The sequence below is a fragment of the Rutilus rutilus genome (assembly GCF_951802725.1).
Source record: "Rutilus rutilus genome assembly, chromosome: 2".
NCBI classification, from domain to species: domain Eukaryota; kingdom Metazoa; phylum Chordata; class Actinopteri; order Cypriniformes; family Leuciscidae; genus Rutilus; species Rutilus rutilus.
In genome coordinates this window covers 12,662,421-12,689,228 of record NC_140210.1, presented here as the reverse complement: position 1 = coordinate 12,689,228, position 26,808 = coordinate 12,662,421, and the positions used below count along the sequence as shown (strand labels likewise).

At 37.4% G+C, this 26,808-nt stretch overlaps 1 protein-coding gene across 1 annotated transcript in view; it reads right to left on the bottom strand.

Moving 5' to 3' along the window:
- Positions 1–9,099: 9,099 nt before the first annotated feature.
- Positions 9,100–26,808, bottom strand: part of sh3gl2a (SH3 domain containing GRB2 like 2a, endophilin A1) — a 36,909-nt gene continuing 19,200 nt past the window's right edge. The window contains exons 2-9 of the mRNA XM_084401668.1: positions 17,546–17,614; positions 17,058–17,130; positions 16,830–16,973; positions 14,678–14,811; positions 13,319–13,477; positions 12,377–12,480; positions 11,057–11,175; positions 9,100–10,978 (exon numbers count right to left, since the gene is read on the bottom strand). Of these exons, the coding sequence (XP_084257794.1) occupies positions 10,782–10,978; positions 11,057–11,175; positions 12,377–12,480; positions 13,319–13,477; positions 14,678–14,811; positions 16,830–16,973; positions 17,058–17,130; positions 17,546–17,614 (999 nt within the window). The 3' untranslated portion in view covers positions 9,100–10,781. The remainder of the gene's footprint in view (positions 10,979–11,056; positions 11,176–12,376; positions 12,481–13,318; positions 13,478–14,677; positions 14,812–16,829; positions 16,974–17,057; positions 17,131–17,545; positions 17,615–26,808) is intronic.

Here is a 26,808-nt window from a genome sequence, read left to right as displayed (position 1 = left end):
CCTAGTAAAATGCATGCTAATAAGCAACTAGGTAATAGTGAGAAATGGACTTTCTTTTACATACAGACTAACCTTTTCTATAATATGCTTGACATGTTGACATATACTATATGTTGATTTTTAGTATGTCTGCTTCCGTGAATCAAATAGCCAATGGAGTTGTATAATCTGTTCAAACCGACAAGCAAGATGGAGTAAAACTTAACTAATATATTTTGTTCAAAGTGTCTCCTAAAAGCATGTAGATAGCTTTCTTCTTTTTTTATTAAAAAATTGATGTAAAACATTGTCAGAATTATTTTACTAGACAATTGTTCTGCACACGTGTAGTGTCAATGTGAACAGAACTTTGTTTTTTCAAATGGTTCATGAGGCCATCCATTGATGAATTATGTAAATCAAAGCTTTGTCATTATAAGCCATGCAAAAGCCTCTGACACCCCCTCACTCTTCCGGTGAAAAATAGAACCCCATAAAAAAAAAAAAAAACCCTTCAGTAAGTAAAGTCACTTTAGACTGTTTGTGTTATGCGTAAAAGACTTTATAAACTCTGTTCCTTAGTGTTCATCTGTGTTATAATCTCATCTGTAATTATTATTTCATCTAAAAAAAAAACACGCAAACATCTGGTATTGAACTATGATTTGGTCATGTTCATTACTTAAAAAAAAAAAAAAAATTCAGCAATATCATGATTTTACAATTATCCTAACTGTAATTTGATTAGGAAAAAAGCTATAGTGGAGAGGACAGACAAATAGCGTGTTATTAGTATGTTAGCGTAGCTGAAAGCCATAACCCACTGATGCTGCTGACAGTATTTGTGTGTGTTTTTTTCTCTTAGTGCTCCTCATGCTTGCTGGTTTAGAATAATAGACATGACTAATTGCTCAGGCGTTCAGTGTTCAGCTCATGGCCACTCATTTGCTCCTGCCATGGTCCGTGTGTATCTTAGTGCAGCACTTTACAAGCTGGTAAATTCAGCAGATTCTGGAGATCTTGCACATTTTTGTTGTTACTTGATCTTGAAGTAATAAATGACCGGTAGGATCTATGGGTTTAAAATGGCTTTAACATATGAATTTAATCACTGACAGCTTTTTAGTGATGGTGGTCTAGTCTCATTCGCAGAGATGTTGTGCTTCAGAACTAGAGAGACAAGCTTTATATGCAGAAACTGCCCTTGCAAATATAATCTCATCAAACATTACCTCAGATGTTTTCTCCTCAAGAAACTATTTCTCTCTTGGTTTTAATATTTATGCAGTAACCTGTAATCAAATATTTTCTTTATATTTTTTCCATATGAAACATTATTTAAATGAATCACATAAATAAAACATAAAATGTATTTTATACACTACTGGTCAAAAGTTCAAATAATTCCAACATTTTTGTTTATATTTCTATATTCACAATAAGTCTATATTTTCACAAAGGCAGCATTTATGTGTTAAACATACAGTAAAACTGTTTAAAAGAACTGTTTTCTATTTTAATATATTTTAAAATATAATTTATTCCTATTCCATTTTAATATGATTTGGTGCTCATTTATTATCACTTATTAATTGTGATTGATTATTAATAATGTTTTTTTTTATTATCAATTATGAAAATGCTGCTTAATAATTTTTTGGGGAAATTTATTTACGCATGTATTACATTATTATTGACATTCCAACTGTATGTCATTTACATTCCAGAGTGCTTTCTATGAGCAACAGCACAGATGAACTCCAAACACACTGTTTGGATGATGTTTCTCCCTGTATATGAGCATTCGAATGTTATGAAATTTTTATATATATAAAAATTCAAATATCATTAAAATGCTGCTTAATTTTTTGTGGACATTTATTTACACGGATAGTGTACATTACATTATTATAGGCTACAGATATTTATTTGTTTGTTTATCTATTTATTTACCCATCATGTGTTATGCATAAGTGTAGTCATGGATGTAAGTATATATTTGTGTACATCAACATGTATACTGTTTGCATTTAGCCCGAGCCTTGTCAGTGGCAATGCAAACTCCTAGTGCCGGTTGACTGGCTCTCAGGCCTGGCCAGTTTACATAACTGAAGCAGAATGCTGGCTCTGTCTGCTAACGTTCACTCTTTATGACTCTCCACAAGGCAGCCACCTGTCTGTATTGACACGGCCAATCAGCACTGCTCTGTGTACTGTACATTCACATTAGAATTACTCAGTAAAAAAAATACATAAATTGAACAACCAGTCTGAAAAGATTTTCAGATGAAGGTTTTTCATAAGATAAAGTCACCCCCAAGAAGGAAACATTTTACCATGCATTTTCATTACAAACTTTTCAGTGGAGCACACATATTTTGTTTTTGGGATTGTATGACTGCTCTAAAGCTACGTTCAGACTTTTTTTTTTTGCTCAGATCTGTTTTTCTCATGACAGTGTGAACCGCACAAACCACATGGAATCTGATATTTTCAATTCCCATTTACGCCACATCCAAATGTGATCCTAAATCCGATAAAGATCAGATGGTTTCCAATGCGACCGCCATCTGATCGGTATACATCTCTCTCAACATTTCTCACAATTCTGCGCTAATGGTAGTCAGATTTTTACAGATTTTCACTTACTTTAATGTCCTCCATGTTTACTTGTGTAGCCTATGACACTGTGCATCGTGACGTCTTTTTATCGTACTTGTGTGCATGCAGGTCAGTACAGGACTTCTGTTCACACTGGAATCTGATATAGCCCACATTTAAAACAACAATGTGAACAGCTATACAAAATATATCAGATATAAATCGGAATTGAGCTCTAAGGCTCGCAGTGTGAACCAAGTCATCTCTTGAAATATTGTTTTCCGATGACGTTTTTTTTTTTTTTTTAACACTGAACAAATTTCAACTGAATAATTACTATATTGTATATGATATACTTTGTGTAGGCTACTGATCGTCTTTTTAGAGCTGCTTTACAGCAAAATCTAATTCTGTCTGCATTGTTGAATCGTTATTTTCCTGTTTATCATTGTAAAGCTGATTCAATCCTAAAGTACCTACTCGCTATATTTGCTCTAAATGTTAAGAGATATTAATTAAACAGCCTCAAAGCATCAGAACAAACCTCTGCAAACCCTCTTTCATGGCTTTGAGTTGGCTCCTTGTGTCTGAGAGCATACAGTGAGATGTTGGCCACCAAAGTACTTTTCCAACATTTCTGCAGACACATCTAGACTTCTGTTGGCTCAAATGCTCATTCTCTTTCCCCCTGCCTGCTTCTGAATGGGTTGCTCAATCCAGTTGTATTGTGAGTGTGAAGGTTCAATGTTCTCCATGGAATGTTCTCTCTCATTAGCGAAACTGGTTGTCTAGGAGGACAGATGTGACCGCACCTCGCTGGGACTCGAAGATGAAATGAAGTTCCACAGTCATCGACCTTGAGATGTATTTTATTTTGTTTGTTTGCCATTCATGGATATTGTTTCAAATGACAGAGTGGTGATTGAAATCGACTCCGTTCAACCGTTGGAAACCATGATTTTGTTTAGAATGTAATCCAAATATGTGTATGTGTGTATATCCCCTTGCTTTATGAGTTCATGCATGATGTCAAGTGTTCCGAACACCCAAAGCAGTGTTTCTCTCAGCAGACGTAGAGTCTCTCATGAATGTCATTCAATGTCTAATCTTTCAACTCCAGCAGATTTAGTAAAGTGTTGGCAGGATTTTGGCTGTTTAACATGTTGAACCTTTTAATATAACAAACATGGTTTTGAAATCTTATTAAAACATCTTGAGCTTAACAAATAAAAAATTAAGGAAGAGAACATGTCAGCAGAAGAATCCCGATCTTACTGCTGAAGAGGAATGGATTCGAATTTATTTGTTATCTATCTATCTATCTATCTATCTATCTATCTATCTATCTATCTATCTATCTATCTATCTATCTATCTATCTATCTATCTATCTATCTATCTATCTATCTATCTATCTATCTATCTATCTATCTATCTATCTATCTATCTATCTATCTATCTATCTATCTATCTATCTATCTATCTATCTATCATCAATTCTTTCCAAGTGAAAGAGAGAGAGAGGGAGATGGTTGGCACTCGGGGATGCCTGACAAAGACAAAGACAAAGAGAGAAAAAAATTGCATGGTATGCAGTTCTTTTCCAGTGCCACCTGCATGTCTGTTACTGCAGGATTTGTATCTCCTCAATCACTGACACTACTGGATTACCTGTTCTTAAAGCAAAGAGCCAACGCAAGCCACATCTTGTGCACAAGTATTCAAGCTCTCACACACTTGATTTTCTTTGCTTTGTGGGATGGATTTTCCCTGTCATTACTGGCAGTAGTCTGATTATGATTTCATGATACACTAATTTCCTGCTCTTTAAACGCTGATTAACCACTCTCAAATGCTTGCTGTTCATTTTTCTGTTATTTAAAACTAAAACCTTGTTCTCCAGAAACTATAGTTCTAGAAAATACTCACAGCAGCAAACAATAAAAGAACAAAAATGCCTTTTCTCAGACCCAACTACGATTGGTCACAACACTGGTCGACGTTTGGTTCAGTGGTTGGGTGAGAAGGTGTGTTATTGTCCTAGAGAGACAGGCTCACCCTGGATAGGGAAGCACTTTGACAATCAGACTAATCTCTATCAATAAACAACTCCCATCGCCTTGGGTTACACTACAGCAGGTGCATTCTGGGTTTATAATCGCATGCATGATCTGTCTACAGGACTTTCTTTGAACACAATTTTATATTGCAAATGAGTTATGTGTAACATTTTTTTACCAGACTACTCTTTATTTTCTATTTCCTTTAAAAAATGGTTGTTTTTTGATCATTTTGGTTTAAAATCATCATATAAATGCAATATATCCATTAGCATTACCAAGCCATTACATGTCATTCCCATTCCCTCTTCGGTTTACAGAAATAATAGGAAAGTAAACACATATCACTTTGCAGTGTGATCAAAACATGTTGTTTGATTGCAAAAAAAAAAAAAAAAAAAACGCACAAACATTGTCCATACCTTTAAATAAAGCATTAAATTGGTCAATCATTTTTTATTTTATTTTTTGTGCTTATGCTTATTTGTGGCTGGCCCATGGCATGTCAAAGTATATGTGTATGTGGCTTCATTTGCATATACTAGTATATTTGCACAACAAATGGTGCCTTCACTGAGCTGTTTTGCATGGTGTGTGCCTGCGTCTTTAGCTGACACTGAGGGTGAACGGCTGCTTTGTTTATTCTGAAGCTGCACCCAAATATGTGTCCACCTGTCACTCATCTCCCCAATGTATTTCTGACGATCACATTATGTGTGTTGTGTATGTATTAAATGTGAAATTAAGTTAAAGTGGTTTAGTGCCTGGAATATAAAGAGCAATAAAGGATCAATTATTTTTGGTATATATTCCATTTAAAAGTTGCCATGGGTAAGTAAGATTAATCAGATTTTTTTATTTCTTTTTTTAAAAGAAATGAATACTTTTATTCAGCATGCATTAAATTGATCAAGAATGACAGAACTATTTTGTAACGATGTAAAAGTTTTTACTGTTTCAAATAAGTGCTGTTTTTGATCTATCTATTTATCAAAGAATCCTGAAAAAGTATCATAATTATGTTGTTTGGTACTTGAGCACCAAATCAGCATAATAAAATGATTTCTGAAGGATCATGCCACACTGAAAACTGAATAATATATATATGAAGAGTTCAGATTCAAAAGCCATCTGAAATTTTCTTCTAGAATGATCATTTTTATCAACCTCTTTTATCAACCATCAAATATTTAAGTTCAGTAATTTCACTTAAATGGCAATGAAGATTACCTATTAATTGTCATTTAAGTGAAATTACTGAACTTAAATAAACGAGCTTGATAATAATGATCATTCTAGAAGAAAATTTCAGATGGCACTTAGAGGCTTTTGCATCTGAACTCTTCATATATATATATATATATATATATATATATACATACATTGTTTGTTTAACACAACTTTGTTTAAAGGTTTCAAATAATAATAAAAAAAAATTCTGTTGCATTTTTTAAAAATTATATTTTAAGTAAAAAATACATAATCAAATATTTATGAATATTTGTTCATTTATACCTTTATACAATTATATTTCTACATTATTGTAGTGGAATATTGGGGCCGAATTCTGTCCACTGTTTGCGATCAGACCCTTATCTAAATTCCTGCAAAAATTGAGACATAACACAGGATTGGACATTCGTTCATAAAATAGGCTCCAGGCCCACTATGAGAGCATTGGAGCAGACAGCTACACTTTACCAGACACAATATTCAGCGAGGTTTCTCCGTCTTACACCCACACACATTCCTACTGCCACTTCTGGCCTTCACCCTTATCTCATGCTTTTTGTCTTCCAATTTAACTCTTACCTGGCACTCTGTGGGGTTTTCTGAACATCTTTAGATTATTTATTCTTTGAGTAACTAGAGGACATTTTCATTCTGTCTTTTTGGTTTCAGGCATATAGTTTAACAGAAATACAGGTAATAAAATAAAACGTATAAAATAATAAAAAAGTGATTATGTCATCGTTATTATACTTAGTAAGATTGTTTCAGACAAACTTTGGTCTATTGAATAGGCACATTGGTGCACTGCCACTCTAACAGTCATGTTAGCACACCTGAGCTTGTTGCAGTCTGACCTGTCTTACCGCCTCATTTGTCATCTCAAATCACAAGCTCTTTTGAGGGGAGCTGAAAGACAAGGAATTAACAGCCCTTGCTTGGTGATGAGAGCTCAGCCTGCTGTTCAAAAGAGAAAGTATGTGAGAACACCAGCAAGTTGAACATGTAAGAACACAGGCAAACACACTCTCCTCTGCCAGTCCCCTGCATCGTCCAAAGAGTGACTCATGCTGTTTGCATCAAATATTTCTGACATTTAGGCAATGGTTAGCGATACAATGTGATGACATATTTTGAAGTCACAACGCTGATTGGATGTTCAGGAGAAATTTTAGATCATGATTATTAGACATTGTCATTACTAGATAATATACTCTTTGAGATCAGGTGAAATTTGTGATTTCTTTCTCTTTTGTGATTACAATTTTAGCGATTGCAGCCTTTTGCGATTTGATAAGCTCAAGTCATATCGCAATTTCAATTTTAGTTCAATTGACAGATGCTTTGTCAAAGCAATGGTGCAAACCGTAACATTAGAGACAAGTGTAAAATATTGGAAACACTTAACAATAAGGTTCCGTTTGTTAACATTAGCTAACTACATACGTTAACATGAAATAACTATGAAAATATTTTATTACATTATTAAAATCAAAAGTTGTTAATCATTTAGCAGACGTTTTTATCCAAAGCGAATAACAAATGAGGAGAGCAATATGCAATCACACTAACAAAAGGGCAACAATATGCAAGTGCTGTGACCCTTCCCAGTTTAGTCTAATGCAGTACACGTCATTTTTGTTTTAATAAATATAGAATAGAAAAGAAAACAAAGTGTTAGTATTAATGGATCAAGTGTTGCCGAAAAAGAAAACAGATGTGAAAGATTAATAAATACTGTAACAAATGGAACACGTTATCTAACGTTAACTAATGAGATATTGGTAACACTTTACAATAAGGTTCATTAGTTAACATTAGTTAATGTATTAACTAACATGAGCTAACCATCAGCAATACATTTGTTACTGTATTTGTTTATCTTTGTTAATGTTAGTTAATAAAAATTAACTAATGTTAACAATATTTTAATAAAGTATTAGTAAATGTTGAAATTAACATTAACAAAGATTAATCAATCCTGTATAAGTGCAGTTCATCATTAGTCCGTGCTCACTAATGTAGTTAACTAATGTTACCTAATGAACCTTATTGTAAAGCATTACCTAAATAACTTTTGGTTCATAATGAAACTGTGGCGGGACAGATTAGTCTGCTAACTTATGGGAAACACTGCTTCATATTAAAATGGATATCTTATAACTTCAATAATATATATACATATATATTATATATTGTATATAGAAATATAAATACAAATATTTATGTATTTAGCATTCAGACTAATGACCATTGTCCCAGGGAACATTGAATAAAAGATCTATATTTCCTATTCAGGGTGATTCTTTGTTTCATGTTGGGGTCCTAATCATCCTGATTTATTTTGTGGGGGAAAAAAACCCTTATAAACAATTTCAGACATAAAATACAAGTACATTTATAATTATGTACTTTCAGCCACAGTATGCACAACAAACTCTGTTAGTCTTTGGTGTTTGCCGACACGCAGTGAGTCTGGGAACAGGATACATGTTTACATTGTGGCTGTGCAAGAGTGAAGCTTGCTGGATGGTTTGTGTTCATGGAGGGGTGGGGTGGAGCATATAGGGTGGATGTGATATGCCTCACTGACTGTAAGTACAGTTGTAAGATGAAGTGACACATCCCTGGCGTGCCAGTATCTGGGCGGGACACATGGAGGTGGAGGTGGAAAATATTGGCGGGAGAGAGGCAGTTGAAAGTTTTTTGTCAGAGCTATTAATATCTTAAGATCCCAGTGAATGGGTGCCAAAAATGGAAACTCAACAAAAATAACATGAAAATCACCACAATTTGCGATTTTTCGTTCAGCAAAACACTAAAGTGTTATCAGCAGTATTCCTTTTGTAAATCATTCTCAGTAAGAAATTACTAGTTCATTTTAACACAGATTGTTCCAACATGCGTTCCAATTTCCATGTGGTACATTTTACCAAAAAGATACACTTAGATGTAGATGGTGTCAAATAACAAACTGAAATATGTCATTTTGACCTCTATAGTTGGCACAGAAAAAAAAAATGTATAGTGAAAAAAAAAATCACATTAGCGAACCTAGCAGAATATGGTGTCGTTAATTTGGACAGATGTTTGGCAAAAAATACTCAGTCTGTTGTGGCAGCATCACCTACTGGTTTTCAAACAAAATACTCACACTCCAAGTGCACCCTTAATCTGTAGTATTTATTGTAGTTGCTTGCAGGTTTTTTTTTTTTTTTTTTTTTTTTTTTGCTCAATACAAGCCTATTCATTCAGATGACTCATGAAAATTCATGCTAAAAAAGGAGTTGATATGTAGTGCTTTACGACTAAACACTCCACCAGCACTTCAATAAATATCCAGTGTCTATTTTATATCTAATGTTAAATGCTTCAACACTGATCAAAAAATAACACATGGTACTATAGTTACATGACTATACACAAAAAGGAAATAAAACACAAAAATGACTGTACATACCTCATTGATAACCTCAGGATAACAACACAATTGAAAAATATTGGTATTTCCTGACAATACAAACTACGCTTATGTTTTTTTTTTAATATACATATATAAAGGGGATCTTAGATTTAATAATAATAAATAATACATTAATTAAACACCAATTTTTTTTTTAGAACATAATGTAACTTCTGTTTGTGGAAACTTTTGACCAAATTATACATAATTTACAATGAGAAATTGGTTTATATCAGCTATCTTCAGCCTTTTTTTTTTCTTTTCTTTTTTTTAAGCCAAAATCAGCCTTTTTTGCGATGTTAAAATACTTTCTCTTATTCCAGTTTAATATGACGAGGTGCAACAACCGTTTGTTGATCAATTCCCCCAAAGAATGCAAACACTGTTGCTCTGTGGTACTTATAAATTCAGGCCAGGAGTGTGTTTTTCTGATCAGTGGCATAATATGGGGGAGTACCTGTCATTTCGTTACAATTTCTTTACAATTCATTGCCATTACTAGCACACAAAAAAAAAACACCACACAAAAAAACACTTTGCCATCAAAAACATTAAAAGAAAAATATATGAAAGAAAAGTTTAAATGCACAGTTTCATGGGTTCTGATAACATACACTCAGGCATATTTATAGTCATATATATGTACACACGCACACATTACTTAATAAAACAATTTTTAGGTTGCCTTTTAGTGACCAGTTTAACATCTATGGAATGTGAAATGGAAAGTTTGAAAAGGCCCACAGGATTCATGGACCATACAGATTGTTAAATGACTGATGAATAACACACCGTAACACAACAATCAAATTATTCAGTTTTTTTTTTTTTTCTTTGTTGCTAAATATGAATCTATTTAAATAGTCAAATCTACCACCACTTAAAGGCTAAAATTTGTTTTAGGACATTAAACAAACAGTGGAACATTTCACACTATGAATGCGGTTACAGTATATTTGTTTTGCAATTATTGCAATTTTAAAGAAAAAAATTATGTAAATGTTTAATACTTCAATTCAACCATTATCCTTCAAATAACGTTTCATTAATACTTTATGCTAAGAACTTAATACCAAAATAATTTGTGTTGTCTTATTTCATTGGAAATATGTTATTTTTTAAAAGGGTGTGGATAAATGTTTTGTTGCAAATGGAAACAGGCAAAAAAAAACAAAAAAAAAAACGTCTGAACATTCAGGAGGCATAGCAGCAGGCAATGCAGAGGTCTGATCAACCTCATGAAAGATCAAATAAATCAATATTACAATAAAGTGGTGGCATTCCAAGTCATGGAATAATATTTACGAAAGGGCACTCAAAGTTTTCATTGCTTATTTCCTATGCGCAAATACCATAACCAAGCTTTTTGTGCTGTTTGTTTTGGTTATTTTCTCCTCTTGCAGAAGTGGTTTGATTGGTCAGGTCGTGATTAGGGTACATGCATAAGACTTAGTGGGGCAAAGCTACCAGGATATCTACATAGTTGACAGGGAAGAAGCCAGAGTGCTCATTGATCTTTCCTTCATACCAGTTGTCATCAATCTTGCTGGTTAAGCTGATGATGTCACCTTCCTTGAAGCCTAGTTCACCCTCATTTTCAGCATCAAAATCATAAAGTGCCCGACAGCAAGGATGGTCCATTGGAGCTGAAACGGATAAAAAAATCTTTAAGCACAGAAAATGAAATCCTGCATTTCATAGATTTAATTATTTTAGTGCCTTACCAGGTGACCTAGAACGGCCACTGAGCCCAATACTCCCATTGTGGTTCTCACTCAGATCCAGGGAGGTGCGAGGTTTAGGGACATACTCTCTTCTTGGCTTACAAGAAGCCTCTCTTATTCTGCCAAAATAAATAAATCGGTAATTAAGTCTGTATAATAAGAAACTAGGCCTGATCATTTTTTATAATTTTATATAAAAGACAATGTGATCAAATGAAAAATAACCGGATTACACCAAAATGAACATTTATTAACCAAAACGCATACTTAATTTTTACACAATAAATTTTCCTCTGAGCAAGCCTAAATGCAAAGCATGTTTTTGCGGATTTTGCAGACTTACCATCCCCAGTTGTTACGACAGGCATCTTAACGTGCTTTACCAAACCACACTTATGAACAGGTGGAGTCATTCACACAGGATTTTTTGTGTTCAAATACAGATTGGAGTATCTAGACGTGTCGAACTACTTTTAACTTCAAACAGCATGTGACATTCTTGATGTGCTGCCACACGGCGAGATGCGCTGCAACGGCCAAGTGCAGGTGGGATATAAAAAACGCATCCGCCGGCTACCGGACAGATTAACAAACTCTAAAGCGGATTGCTGTGGAATGTAGGCTTATGAATAAAATGATATTGAAATAAACAATATATTCATTTATAAAATGACTTTTTTTCATCTGCCATAATAATGTGACATTTTTATTTATCTTTATTTGCAGGCTTTTCTCAGCAAATACTGAAATGCCTATGTGCGATCAGTCATAGAAAATACAATTTAACATGACAGACAGGTCACGGGTATGTTGTGTCTACAGTTTTTTATATATATAAAAAAAAACCATTTATAATCGCTTGCACTTTAAAAGTAATTCCTGTGTTAATGATTCCACTGATGATTCACTATGTGAATAAAAGCCTAAATTACACCTGTTCATCATATAAAGCGATCGCGTCTCTTCAGAAAACTTGGACTAAACCGCTCGAATCATATGATTTGTTTTACAATCTCTTTATGACCTTTTTGAAGCGTCAAAGTGGTAGTTGAATGGACTGTCAATGGAGGGAGAGAAATCTCTTAGATATCATTAAAAGATCTTCATTTGTGTTTTGAAGATGAACGAAAGTCTTACTGGTTTGGAAAGACGTGAGGGTGAGTAAATTGTGACAGAATTAACATTTTTGGGTGAACTATCCCTTTAAGAATAGATGCCTGTAATTGCATAGTTTTTTTGTGGGAACAGAGGTTCCATTTAAATGTTTAGACTAGATTTACGAGGAGTCTTGTACTGTGTGGTTTGTTCTACAACACAAACCTGTCCTCTATCTTGGTGGACAGCTGCTGAAGGATCTCTGCGGCCTGTCTGTGGTAGTTCACCTGAGCTTGGACCAAAGCAGAAAGCTGACTCACTTGTTCAATCTGCAGAAACAGAGTTAGAACATCAACAACTATTACACGTGAAATTCCTCAAAGATTGTATATGGCAGGTCAAGCTTAGCAAACAATGGCTATATTTACATGCACCCTTAATAAATGCAGTACTGTGAAGTACTGCAAGCTCATGTAAACAACACCGTGATTATGATTACGTTCATATTTAGAGTAACCATAAATCACAGTAAGAACTGTGAACTGTGAATCAATTTATTTGATCACAGTGCTGTGGCTTTAATCTGACCATACGCTCATGCATGGGTTCGAAAACATGCTGGAACAGAAGAAGCCACACTTCTTGGCATCATGCACATTGATGCTCGGAAATGTGCCAATTCTGACCATCAAAATCAATAAAACACAATATGTCTATGTTGTGTAAAGCTATAAGCATAAACTCCCCAGAAGTGTGGCTTCTGCAAAATGAGGGAGACCATGTACCCTAGAACTGGTGAACAGGTCCGTGAACGCTGGGAGGGCTTGAAGGCTGCCTATTTTAAAGCAAAAACATCACAACTCTTAGCAAATAATCTAAATATGATATGTATCATGTAAACGGGATTGAAAAGGTTTTGCGCATGTCATGTTAACATCTTAATTCTTACTTTGATTATTGGTAATAATCAGACTATTAACCATGTAAACATAGCCATTGTATAAGATGCACTGATAAATGAAAACAAGTGAATCCAGTGACGTATTGCTTTAAAATAAAAGGAAAGATGTAGTGGGAAAGACTCATTGGATATAGTATATGGCACAATAAGGACAGATAATGGAGGCATGAAATGGATGGTGAACAAGGGCAGGCCACAGATCTTACATCACTCTCCAGAAGGTTAAACATGCTTTGTTCGGCAATCTCCTTTGAGTCATCAAACTTCTCCAGGGCTTGTTTGATCTCATCTTCTGTGACTTTTCCTTGCCTCTTCTTCTTATAGTCAAAGTCCAACCGTCGCCCTTCCAGCTTCTTCAGGTGATGCTGTCATAACACACAGAAAAAGAGTTGAAAATTGCACTGATCAGTTACTGACCTCTAGTGGGATTCCAAAGCATTGCCTCCATCAATGGTTGGGACTTCAAAGCTATTTCAAATATTACTACAAAATATTCTCACTGTGATGTATATTATTCACAAGTACATTTAAATCACACCGGCGGATTCTGAAAGTTGAATTCTCAACAGATGCGTATTCAAAATCGTTAAAATCAGTGACTGATAAGAGTTAATTAGTGGTATTTAAAGAGGTCATACTCAGGGGAGAATATTAACAATAAAATTTGAGTTACACTTAAAATATTGTTAGTACAGTTAGTAAAATCCAAATACAGTCATTATTAATTTTTTATGTCCATTTTTGTTCCTCTTCTCTGACCTTAGAAGTAAATGGCCCATTGCTTGCTTTCCAGAATAGTCTTAAACAGCCCCATCCCTCATTCAACAACCTCTTTGGCCCTGCTTGCTTATACCTGGTTTTAAGATGCGTTTTGGTTGATGTAAATGGGTCTAAAACGTTTTGACCTTGTCCACTTTCAACTACTTCGAGGACTCAGGATTTATCTCAAGACCGGACAAGACCACAAATGCGGAGATATCACTAAATAGCCAATTCATTGTCTGAATTATTTGTTAACATCCTTACTGTGATTGGATGTAAAACTTCCTGCAATCAATAATTAATTTCTAATTGGATTCATTTTGTTACTCTTGTGCTGGGTCAATAATTTACGGGGGATTGTCAAAAATGTCACCAAAATTAATACAAATGTGTCAAATTCACAAAACAATCTACATTTAAGTGTTCTGCTGAAACTGTTAAAGTTGAACTGAAATGATCCATGATGCTGTAACTGAGTTGCAAAAGTGGTAATTGCGACTTGTTCGCTAAATTAACGCATTGATATGATTTAAATACAGTTCAGCATGTAAGCATTTAAAGCACAGTAGAGCATTTAAGTGTCGGGTTACACTGGAATGTAGGAGGTTAGTGAATAAGATGCAGGTTTTTACACTGAAATGTCGTATGCTGTGATTTTTCCAAAATGTACAAGAATTTACAAAAAAAAAAAAGTTAGAAATTTGGAGGAGTAAATGTGTCTTACAGGATGACTGCATGACTTCCTGTAATCTCAAAGGTACTGGTTTTGGAGGGTTTCGATGCAATAATTTCTTATATCTCACCTGGATCTCTTTTAAGTCTTTATCATAGATATTCTGCAAGGGATCAATGAAGTTTTGCTTGACTTCCATGTCTAGAGCATCTTTAACTTCACCCAGCTCTCGCATGGCATCTCCAACATCGACCAGAGCCACACCTGTAAAACACAAGTGTATGCTATATGTATGTTTTAAGGGGAAAAAAACTTAAGGACTCAAAATAGACATCAATATACTGAATGAAGTAGTTTTTTTTCCCTTACACCAATTCAAACCCTGCTACTCTATTTAGCCGGGATACTCAAATTATGCAGCCCAGGGGAAAAATATTATCTGGTTATAGTAATGACAGATTACTTTATTTTCATTTGGTTTTAAAATTTGCAGTAACAAACAATTATGGCTATTTCTTAAACTAGCCTCATATTTTGAATCACCTCATTTAAATCAAAGCACTTGATAAAAGTGCTGGTCAGTTTTTAAAAACACTCTTTTCATTTTCCAGAGCATATGATCAAATGCTATTTAAACACCTCCACTTATAAATGTTATGGTAACATCTTATTGCTCTTATCACCAATCTTTCCTGCTAATTGGAACACAATTTACATTTGAATATGCCGCAAACAGTCACTATGCACCAATCAGTGATTACAGTATTTGCATATCCTGAAACTTTGCATCGTGATTATCAAAAACAAAATATGACTTCATGAACTGCAAAACATTTTGTGATTTATTCTGATTACCAATTAAATGTAATTTAACTGCGTGCAAGCAAGCAGTGTGCACAAGAAACTAAATTGCTCCCATTATAAGTGCTTGGAATGTAGGCAGATTATTTTATTATAATGGGACTGCGTATCAAGTTGTTGCTTTGTTTCAAGCTGCTCTCTCTTAATGCATGCTACAGAAGCTGTCTCTTTAAACCACAGCCACAAAAGCAGAACTACATTGTCAAAACATTTTGGATTATGGCTGCGGGTCATTGGTAACCTTGGCATGGGCTAGATTTGGCTCGCTGGCAAGTATACAGTATACTGTGATTTTAGACAACCATATTAAACACCCAAAAGCTTGCATTCATAAACATTTGAAAAATGTGTTGTGTTTGTGTTGATGCTAGTGAGTCTCGTCAGTTTTTGTGGGTTGCATTTAAACAATATGAATTCGGAATAGCATACTAGTCACTACTACTTCTGCCATATGATTTGGGGCATACTTCTAGGGTCTAATGATGGCTACTTTCATATAAGAGTGTGTGTGTGTGTGTTTTTGTTTATATTACATTGTGGGAACCAAATGTCCCCACAAGGATAGTAAAACATGAGATCACCTCCATTGTGGGGACCAGCCAGCGGTCCCCACGGGGGAAATGGGTTAATAAACATACTAAATTATATTTTTTTGAAAATGTAAAAATGTAGAAAGTTTTCTGTGATGGGTAGGTTTAGTGTAAGGGGACAGAATATACAGTTTGTACTGTATAAAAACCATTACGTCTATGGAGAGTCCCCACAAAGATGTGTGCGCCTGTTTGTGTGTGTGTGTGTGTGTGTGTGTGTGTCACAATAAGTCCGCAGAGCTAACTTGTCAGTCCATATTTATGGGTGATGCTACAGTATGAGCAACAAACAGATGTACTCTGACCAATGAGAGGACAGTTTTATTCGCATGTGACTTGCATAAGCACATTATGGTATGCTTTGAAAGGTTGCCGTGTGAAAGCAAACTGAAATAAAAATAAAATGTAACATTTTAACAATTTAAAACACTTTTTCAGAACAAAGCAAACGGGTCTGAAAATGCCCTTATCATGCATCGTGTTGAACTGTGTTTGCAGTTTGAAATTCAGATTTTCTGTTATCAATCTGTGGTGCAATGGTTTAAACATACTACCACGTATTTTTTCTTTATGATCGATACATCCATTCAGTCATGGATTTTGCTTTTTACACACCAACAGAAGAATGACGCATATTTTATAGTTTAATCTTGTTTGCTAACTAAGTAACCGTGTAGTCAAAAGAGCTTGTTGATGAACACAAATAGAACTCATTATTTTGGAATAATGCCATTTGCATTGTGTATGTTTATACTGCGCTATGTGTGAGATAGCTGCCCACAAAGCTAACGGCTCTTACATTGAGTATGTTTATAACAAAGCAAGCATTACCAAAGCAGGAATCCTCCCCGAGCTCCCTGCCAAACTTTTGCATGGACTCTCCCAGGATGACTTCAGTCTGTATGTAGCCGGGACCTTTATCTCCTCCACGGATTTTAGACATGGAGCTCATCATACTCATCTTGGCACGAGTTGCTACAGAAACAAACACAAACAGATGTACATTAATTACATTTTTATTTGCTAAATTGTAAGATTTACAATGAAAAAAACATGTACCTGGATTGGGTTGCAGGTACTCCGTTGTCTTGGTCATAATGTCCAGCACTGCCCTTGTGGTGGTGTCAACTTTCTATAGTACAGTAAAGATGAGAACATACAAGAATAGAACAGAAAGAAACATTTTTTAAACATGAAAGAATTAAACATTCCACATATTTCAAAAGCAGTGTTTGGCATCACATATCAGCTAGATGCCCTAAAGCCCCCAGTAGCTGCTCATTCATTCATTCATTCATTCATTCATTCATTCATTCGTTCATTCATTCATTCATGCCATCCATCCAATTTTTAACCATCTTTGTAAGAGATACTCTAAAATACACATTTATAAACTCACTCAAAATATTCACGCTTAATTAGACTATAATTTTGAGTCAACAGATGACCTAATTAAACCTTCCAAAATTAGAATTCTAATAAACAACCACATGCTCACTGCCATGCTTCTTGAAAGAGAATCATAACTCTCGCTGAAGGAAACTTACCTTTTCCATTTCCGTAAAGTCATAATCTAATTTAGTTCCTTCTGCCCCTCCGACCCTCTCACTAACTCTCTGCAAAATAAAACAAATTTTTTCAATTAATTCTGAATTCGGTCATAAAATGTACATTTCATTTATTTTTCCTTTTCCTTTAATTTTTCCCATAGACCTCCTAGCTTGAAAACCCCTGCTCTGTACGACATATAGGCTACTGTACTTGTAACCCTGTTTGGACCATAGCCTTAGCATATTTAACGTGTACTCTGATGCAACATGATGCACTTAGAAATTAGAAAGCAATCAGAAACTTTCATTCATAGAGGTAATTGTAGCATATCCAGTAAAATGTCTTCATAAATCAGACTCCAATAAATAAAAGGCATTTATTGCGTCAGTTGTCTAATGCAGTGCTTCCCAACCCTGCCTCTGGACACTGTAGAACCTTTTTTGATACACCTATTTCAGGGTCTTGTTGTCTATTAATGAGGCGATAAGTTGATCCAGGAACATGGTTGGTGTAATAACAGGGAAACCACAATTCAATGACACGTGTATTGCTTCTTGACCACACAGTTGAAACATTAGTTTGAGGGGACAGAATGTTCATCAGAATAATAATAAAATAAAATAAAACTGCACCAAAAACACAGTTCTGTAGCGATCCTGTAATTCAAACAGCAGAGCATGCAAGCAACATCGAGGTCATGGGTTTGATTCTCAGGGAATTCTCAGGGAATGCATGTAAATGATAAAATACATTGAATGTAATGCAAATCAAAGATGTTTAAGTCAAGCCCTTTGTCATGAGTCCAAGTCTCAAATCCTTTTTAGTAAAAGGACAATTATGTATGTATAAATTTTGTTTAAACTATATTTCATCAAAAAATGCTAAGAGCAAATATATCAAGATTGATCCTTTTCATATTTAATACCATGTACTTTTAAAATGAATAATTGATATACTATCCTCCAAGCTGGCACAGAAGGAACTGTGCAAGTTATAGGCTAGTCTTTATTTTTTAAGTGCTTACTCAACAGGACAACATTTTTCCTTGAAAACCAAGTCAAGACTTCAAGTCAAGTCAAGTCAAGTCAAGTCAAGTCAAGTCATCCTCATTTATATAGCGCTTTTAACAATGTAGATTGTTCCAAAGCGGCTTTACATTGATAATAGGAAATTAAAGTAACAGAGATTGTTTTGGCTTTATAGCAGCTCTAGAATAAAGTTATTGTCCAGCTAAAGTTAGTTTTGATTGATTCACTTCCGTTGCAACGATCATTAGTTATTAACTTAGGGGCCGCTAACACAACACCGTTTTAACAGAAAACTCTTAAGTTCTTTATGCGCAAACTTCAAAAACGCAAACCCGTGAGAATGCTGATGGCGTGCACATGCATATTACGAGTTCAGTCTATATGATTCTTCAGTGGGACTCGAGTCCAAGGGTGCATGTCTCAATCAGCTCCTAGGTCGTGAATCAGTACATCATGTATGTAAATTCGGGAACTGGTAAAGACAGTAAGGAGTCAGACTTTCCAACCGGAGGAACCTTTTCACAGTTCCTAGAACTATTGGCTAAAGTACCCGTATGTTCCTGCGGTGCGAACACGCCGACTAGGAACGACTTTAGTTCTAGGAACTCGCCAGCCCATGGAAACAGGCCAAACATACCCATAATTCTTTGCGTTCTGATGACGTTGCCGCCCAGTTGGTCACATGTCTTAGCGATCTCTATAGGAACTACCCGTGACGTTAGTGTACGCTGATGACCGAACGCACGCAAAACACCAGCACCTGCCATTTTTAAAACAGCTATGTAAACACACAGATTATAGCCTACATATTTACTCCAGAAACTAGATACAAACATAGAAAACAGTGATAGATGGGCCTCTAAACCTTTATGCTGAAGAGAAAACCCAACGCAGCTTTGAGGGGACCAAGTCAAACATGATTATGTATTTCTGCTCAGCTAGCAACACTGGACATCAACCACACGGCATAGGCTAATAACTTTTTTTTTTCATATACTGTGTACTTTCTATAACAATTCTATCTAATAACATGTTAAACAGTACTGTTAGACAGATCGCTAACTAATGAACACAGAATGCGAGCATTGTTTGCTCTGGCGTTCTCAGCGCCGTCAAAATAAAGGTCCGTCGCTCCGTCCAAAAAGTCGTCGTGCTTGCGTCACTCCCTTACCCCTCCTACCAGTTCCTATGGCCACTTGGCCAGTGCGAACGCAAACAGCAAAACCGAGTTTGGGGGAGAGTAGTTCATAGAACTGTTTAGAAGTGGACAGTTCCTATAACTAAGTTCCTGTAACTACTTAGTCGGAAAGCGGCTAATACCCTCATTGTACAAAGTACTACTGGTATTTATGAACAACAGCAGAACTGATATTTATACAACAATTTTATTTTGATATATTATAAAGTACATTACGATAAATACCTTGATTGTTACATATACCTGCATCATTTCAGTTGTAAAATTATTATGTTAGCTAGCTTATGTTCAGTACCTGTCTAGCAATGTATGTTTATACTGAAATATAATTAAATAATGGTTTGTTTTTTCAAAACCTTCATTGCGTCATTATGTGTTGTGAGTTGGCTCACGTGAGTATTAGAACTTCCATTCCCTTATGGGTCGGTCACTCTCGACGTACGTCATGAAAGACTGATAGGAATCTCACTAGAGAGGTCAATCTACTTCGAGTGAAACTAAAACGAGCCAATACACATTGGCGTGCAATCATTTGCATCAGCTGTTCAGCCTCGCAGCACGGGTATATAATGAGCAGCAGGTGCGATTGCACTTCAGCTTTCACAGTGAGCGCGCTTCCTTCAGGAAAACACCCCCCTAGGAACCCTCATCCCTCTCACGCTCCGCAGCCAGCAAAACCACCATCGGAACGTTCTGGACCTCCCTCGAGGTGTGTACCAGTCGTTTCCTTCAATGTTGCCCGCGATGAACAGATGTCGATTGCTGCATCGGAGCGTGGATCAGACTTCAAACCGTGGCGGCTAAGGGATACACGCATATCCCGCCAGTGAAGCGGGTCGTTGCTATGCAGCTGTGCCCTGACTCTGCTTGGCCCGGAAAACCAGGTCTCCCTTCCCGGGCTTGTAAGCACTCGTCAGACCTAACCGGTAAGGCTTACAAGGCCTGTGGGGAAGCCGCCTCTGCCGTGAACGCCATGGCGTGGCTGCAGGTCCATCAGGCCAAGGCACTTAAGGAACTGCACGAGGGTGGTCACGACCCACAAGTTCTCCAGGAACTTCGTGCCGCAACAGACCTCGTGCTTTGTGCGACGAAGGTCACTGCGTGGTCAGTGGGTCATGTGATGTCCACACTTGTGGTCCAGGAACGCCATCTCTGGCTGTGTTTGGCCGACATGAGGGAGACCGACAAGCTCCGGTTCCTTAACTCTCCCGTGTCCCCTACCAGCCTCGTCGGTGATGCGGTCGAGAACTTCGCCCAGCAGTTCTCGGCTGTACAAAAGCAGACTGAGGCCATCAAGCACATCCTGCCACAGTGGTCAGCTGCTGCCTCCACCCCACCGCCCCTCAGTCTGCTCGTCGCTGGGGGCAGCAGCAACAGCCTTCACCTAAACGGCCCATCCAGGCCCCCCTCAAGAAGTAAAGCCAAGAGCAAGCGGCCCTAGGAAGGGCGACCCGGAGATGGATGGGACTGCTCTTCGGGAGACGGTGACTTTGTCCCCTTTTGTTTTTGTTCCGCCACTGGCCTCAAAACCAGCGGTACCCAAATTTTCAATAAAAGAGCAGTTTCTTCCATCTCTGGGTCCGAAGAGGGCCCGGAGAGCAGTGGGGGGAGAGAATCTTCACCACTCTCATCCGCCCCTTCTATCGCCAGCAGGCAATTAACAGTGTGCAGTCCGAGAACGCAACCAAGCCGCCTCCTGTACCTCCTGCCTCGTGGAACCAGGTAAGTGTTGCACAGCACACTCAGACTCCGCTACGGGCCGCCTCCCAGAGAGAGCCTCCCGAGCCGAGTCCCTGTGTTCCACCTCGCTGGCCCACTCCGGGTACGCCTACTGTCCCTTTGGTCCCGCTTGTACGGTCTCTGCAAGCCTGGTTAGCGCTCCCCAGTCAGTCTCGCTGGCTCATTCGGACCATCAGGCTCGGCTATGCGATTCAGTTCGCCCGGCATCCCCCCAAGTTTCGAGCCATCCACTCCAGTGAGAGCAGCCGATGCCCATGTCTTGCGGGCGGAGATCGCAGTCCTACTGGCAAAGGACGCCATAGAGCCGGTCCCTCCAGCTGATATGAGGTCAGGGCACCACAGTCCCTACTTCATTGTACCTAAGAAAGGTGGTGGGTTACGACCAATCTTGGAACTGCGAGTTTTGAATCTGAGCCTCCACAAGCTACTGTTCAAAATGCTCACGCAGAAACACATTTTTGAGTGCATCCGTCCCCAAGATTGGTTTGTAGCGATTGACCTGAAGGATGCATACTTTCATGTCTCGATTCTACCTCGACACAGACCGTTTCTGCACTTTGAGGGTCGAACATATGAGTACAAGGTTCTGCCCTTCGGGCTTTCCTGTCTCCCTGTGTCTTCATGAAAGTCACAGAGGGGGCCCTTGTTCCCATGAGAGAACAGGGCGTTTGTATCCTCAACTATCTCGACGACTGGCTCATTTTAGCACACTCTCGAGATCAGTTATGCGAACACAGGGACCTCGTGCTCAGGCACCTCAGCCAGTTGGGTCTTCAGATCAACTGGGAAAAGAGCAAACTCGCCCCATGCAGAGGATCACTTTTCTCGGTATGGAGTTGGATTCGGTCGCACAGACAGTGCGCCTCACAGAGCAACATGCTCAGTCGGTGCTGAACTGCTTGAACACCTTCAAAGGCAGGACAGCGGTCCCACTGAAATTCTTTCAGAGGCTCCTGGGGCATATGGAAGCAGCAGCAGCGGTCACTCCGCTCCTGCTGCTCTATGAGACCGCTTCAGCACTGGCTTCACGGCCGAGTCCCGAGATGAGCGGGTGACAATCACACCGGCATGCCGCCAGACCTTCAGCCCGTGGTCAGACCCCTCATTCCTGCGGGCAGGAGTCCCCTTGGAACAGGTGTCCAGGCATGCTGTGGTGTTCACAGATGCCTCTGCCACCAGCTGGGGTGCCACCGACAATAGGCATGCAGTGTCAGGGGTGTGGACGGGCCCTCAACTGCCTTGAATTGCTAGCACTACGTCTCGCTATGGCACCCGCGTCCAGACCTCTGGAAACTCCATGTCTGGTACCGGGATGTGGAGGTTCTAGGTGACTTACCCCCAGAGGTACTTAACACTATCACTTCTGCGGGAGCGCCATCTACGAGACGTGCGTACGCCTTGAAGTGGATGCTTCCTGGTTAATGATGCATTGTGGTACATTTTAGGGAGCAAACATTTCAGTGCAAAACAAGGACTTTTTTTTTTAGAAAGTCCCTGATCAGTGCCCTGATTACTGAACTATAGGGAGCTGATTGAGATGCACCACTAGTCTCAATGCAAAGATTGAGACTTGAGTCTATGACATATTTCAAGGTAGAAAAGAAATTGAGTTCTAACGGCACCATAGACTAACAAGGTGTTGGTTCGAACCAAAATGACATAAATATGGTGTGAAACATTAATAGTGTGTGGTGTATTACATGTGATTAATGTAGTAATATAACAATAGCTCCTCACCAGAAAGGCAATTCTTACTATTAACCCAATTCAATACTAAAAATAAACAAGATTTACTTATAATATATTTTTATTTATATCTAAATAATTTAATTATATCAATTATTTGAGTTCTGCTGTCATGGAAATGAAACCATTACCAAAGTTTTCCTTTTTTTTTTTTTTTGAGCATTATGCATTTAAGCATTTTCTTTCTGAAGACTTCTACAAACACACTAAGTCAAATTAAAGACTTGGCTTGTTAGCCAAAGGTTTGTCTTTGCCAAAGGCTTTACTCAGAGCTACATACTTAATAAAAACCCTTTCTCCCTCAAGATTGAGCTGTCACTGAGTTAAGAAGATTTGAAGGCAAATATACTAATAAATCCCATGGGATTGGAACAAATCAAGGGTCAAGGATCGTGGTGATTGAACATGTTTTAGAATAACTCAAATTAGTCAATTTAGTACCGAAGCTCCAATAAGGAATATATCATACCAATTAAATATTACAATAAAAGTGAATTATTGCAATACAAGTACTTTCTCAGAATTCCTTCATTCCCATCATTCTCTAAAGCATGGGTGTCCAATCCCGCTCCTGGAGCCACTGTTCTGTAGAGTTCAGCTTCAACCCCAAATAAACACACCTGAACCAGCTAATCAAGGTCTTAGGCCTGGGACACACTAGACGATTCTCAAATCTTAACCATTTTTTTTTTTATTGTGGGAGACCACAGACATAAGGGCCCTTAAAATACATGTTAAAGGGAAGCAATATTATTGTAACTCATTTTAGTAAAATAATAATTCTGGAATCACCCATGATTAATTGACAGGTGAAATTATGCATGCAGTAGTGCAGATACTAGAGCCCTATTCGCACGGGATTAGTATTACCTGGTGACCTCTAGTCATTTGTAATAATTGTGGAGATTGTCTGATCTTAATCCCGTGCAAACCGGCCATGTCTGTAATTTGTAAAGTAAAAATTCACCCGCAAATGACCTTCCATATTTCGCCGAACACAGAGGTCCTGTGATAATTTTAGTCCCGTGCGAATCGGCATCTCTGTGATTTGGCGAGGTCGTATATATTTTTTTCAAGATTTTTGTTTCAAGTGCGCTTTTTTATCCATCTTTCGCAAAGAATGGAGGCTGCGTTGGAGTGTTTTGATAGTATTTTGGGTGCTGGGTCATATCGCTATAGCCTACACCATACAACTATACAATTTGCAGAAAGAGAAAGATGAAAAACATCAGAAGAGCAAAAACAAAAATAATGATTAGATGGAGATGGATTACATGTATGCAGCATGCGGTAAGGAAAATTGTTTCGTTTTAGGTTATATCATACAGCTAGACCTATAATGACAAGACATTTCCAAGTAATAGCCTATTGACATCATATCTGGGAGATAAGTCAGTAAATTCAAGTAAAATCACAGGTTATGTGCTTATCCCGTGCGAATGCGCCACACGAAATTCAGATGTGGGTTGGTAATTTCTAAATCACACGTGGTCCCCAGATAATACTAACCCAGTTCGAATAGGGCTTAGGCCTACATTCAGCAGCATCAACATTACAAACTGATTTGGCCTGCTGAGGAGGATGATGATGATGATGATGATGATGATGATGATGATGATTATTATGATGATGAGCAGGATACATGCATTGAATACACAGAAATTTTCTTAACACACCAGCTCGAAATTCAGTATGAATTCATATAATTAGCCTAATGGTGCACAGCTTATTAAGCAATCATGATTTATTTATTTATTTATTTAACCAATTCATTTCAATATGTATGTGTGAATTAAAAGTACCATTTCACTAACGAGAACGTTTCTGAGCCAAATGAAGATAAAGATGTGTTCTGGCGCCTAGCGTGTTTATTGAACCAATCAGATAAGAGTAAAACGAGAGTCAGGTAGAAGCTCATTTGATTGGCTACATGATGAAGGTGGACCCGCCCTCCTCTTCACGCTTGCAAAACTCAATAAGTGAGAGAATCGTGCCAAAACTGGAAGCGCAGGTAAAAGAAAGACGCAACTGTACAAATCGGGTTATTTCGGGAACTTTTTTGCCCCAAGTCATTCAGACATTTGCAACAGTTTATTCTTTTACACAAAGGTTGGTTTTACACGATCAATCTGTTTTGCAGTTCCTGACTCTGTTGTTTTCGCTTGCAAATTGCTGTTCACAGGCCTGCAATGCTTTTGGCCGCATTTGTGCGCAAAAAATTTGCCAAAAGTGCAAGCGTGGAAAAATGGAAGTCAGAGGAATACAGATCCTATTTATTTTGCGTTAGCATGAAGCTGCAGCTTCACAATGCATTAATTACACTTACGAATAACAGTAAAATGCTGCAAATATTTTTTTCTTACACTTGAAAGGCGATTTACACCTTTACAAATCTTCTCTTGCGCATGCAAATTTAATTTACGCTTGCAAACTTATGTACACTTTCACAAATCTTACCCTGTGCATGCAATTCTTTATGGCATCATATTACCTTCATATTGCTCACTCTCATTCACTGTAAAAAATTATCGTGATTTTAACGGTCAAAGACTGTAAAAATGCTACAGTGAAAAACTGTTAATTGGTTAAGAGAAAGTTTCCTTACTATATACGGTAAACAACTGTGATAGATCTAACGGTACATTTAATGTAATTTTACTGTAAAATCCTGTTAAATTTACAGTTTTTGGAAGTGAAAAAGAACAAGTCATATAATTTACAGTAAAAAAAACGTAAATTGACATTCCCACAATTCCCTGCGTGACACTTCACATTTGATGTATTTTTGTTGAAATAACTATGTTTCTTCATAGTTTTCTTAGTTTTTTTCTAATCAGTTATGACATTAGGGTTTTATGTTACATTTAATGTTGTTAAATTAATATTTATTGCATTTTTTAAATTTCACGTCTGTTACCATGATGGTGTTTAGTGTTTGAGTGAATGACACCGTGCAGCTTCTATATATTAGTATTAACTTTCTTGTGAAAGAGCTGCTTGTGATGGTCTGTAATTCATCATGTGACTCTCATTTCCACTGTGATTGGTGGTTGTCAGTGTATTACTATGGCACAAAACAGATATAAATACTTCAATAGGTCAATAAATTAACATTATATCAGATAATTAAATACGGTTTATTACTGTAAATTTAAGTAAAGTCTGTAAAATCTAAAATGTTGCTACAGTATTTTTTTTACGGTAAATTTCTGGCAACCACAGCTGCCGGTATTTTACCATAAACTGAACAGATTTTTTTTTACAGTGTTGGCTATCGTGGGAAACACGGCACGGAAATCAGAGGCAGCCCGATCATCAGGTGTCGTAAATTACCAAACATGTTTGATATTTACGACTTGGGACTGTGCAGGCTCCGACATGATCGGGAGCAGTTAAACAATCATAATGACAGCACACAATTTGAGGATTTTTTTGGACAAGAAGTCGTTTATGACAAGCCTTGAATCGGGCCCTGCCCCCTGATCGCTAGGGGGTGCAAATCGGGCGCAAAATCTTCAAGTGTGTGGCCAGCCCTACTAAGCATTCT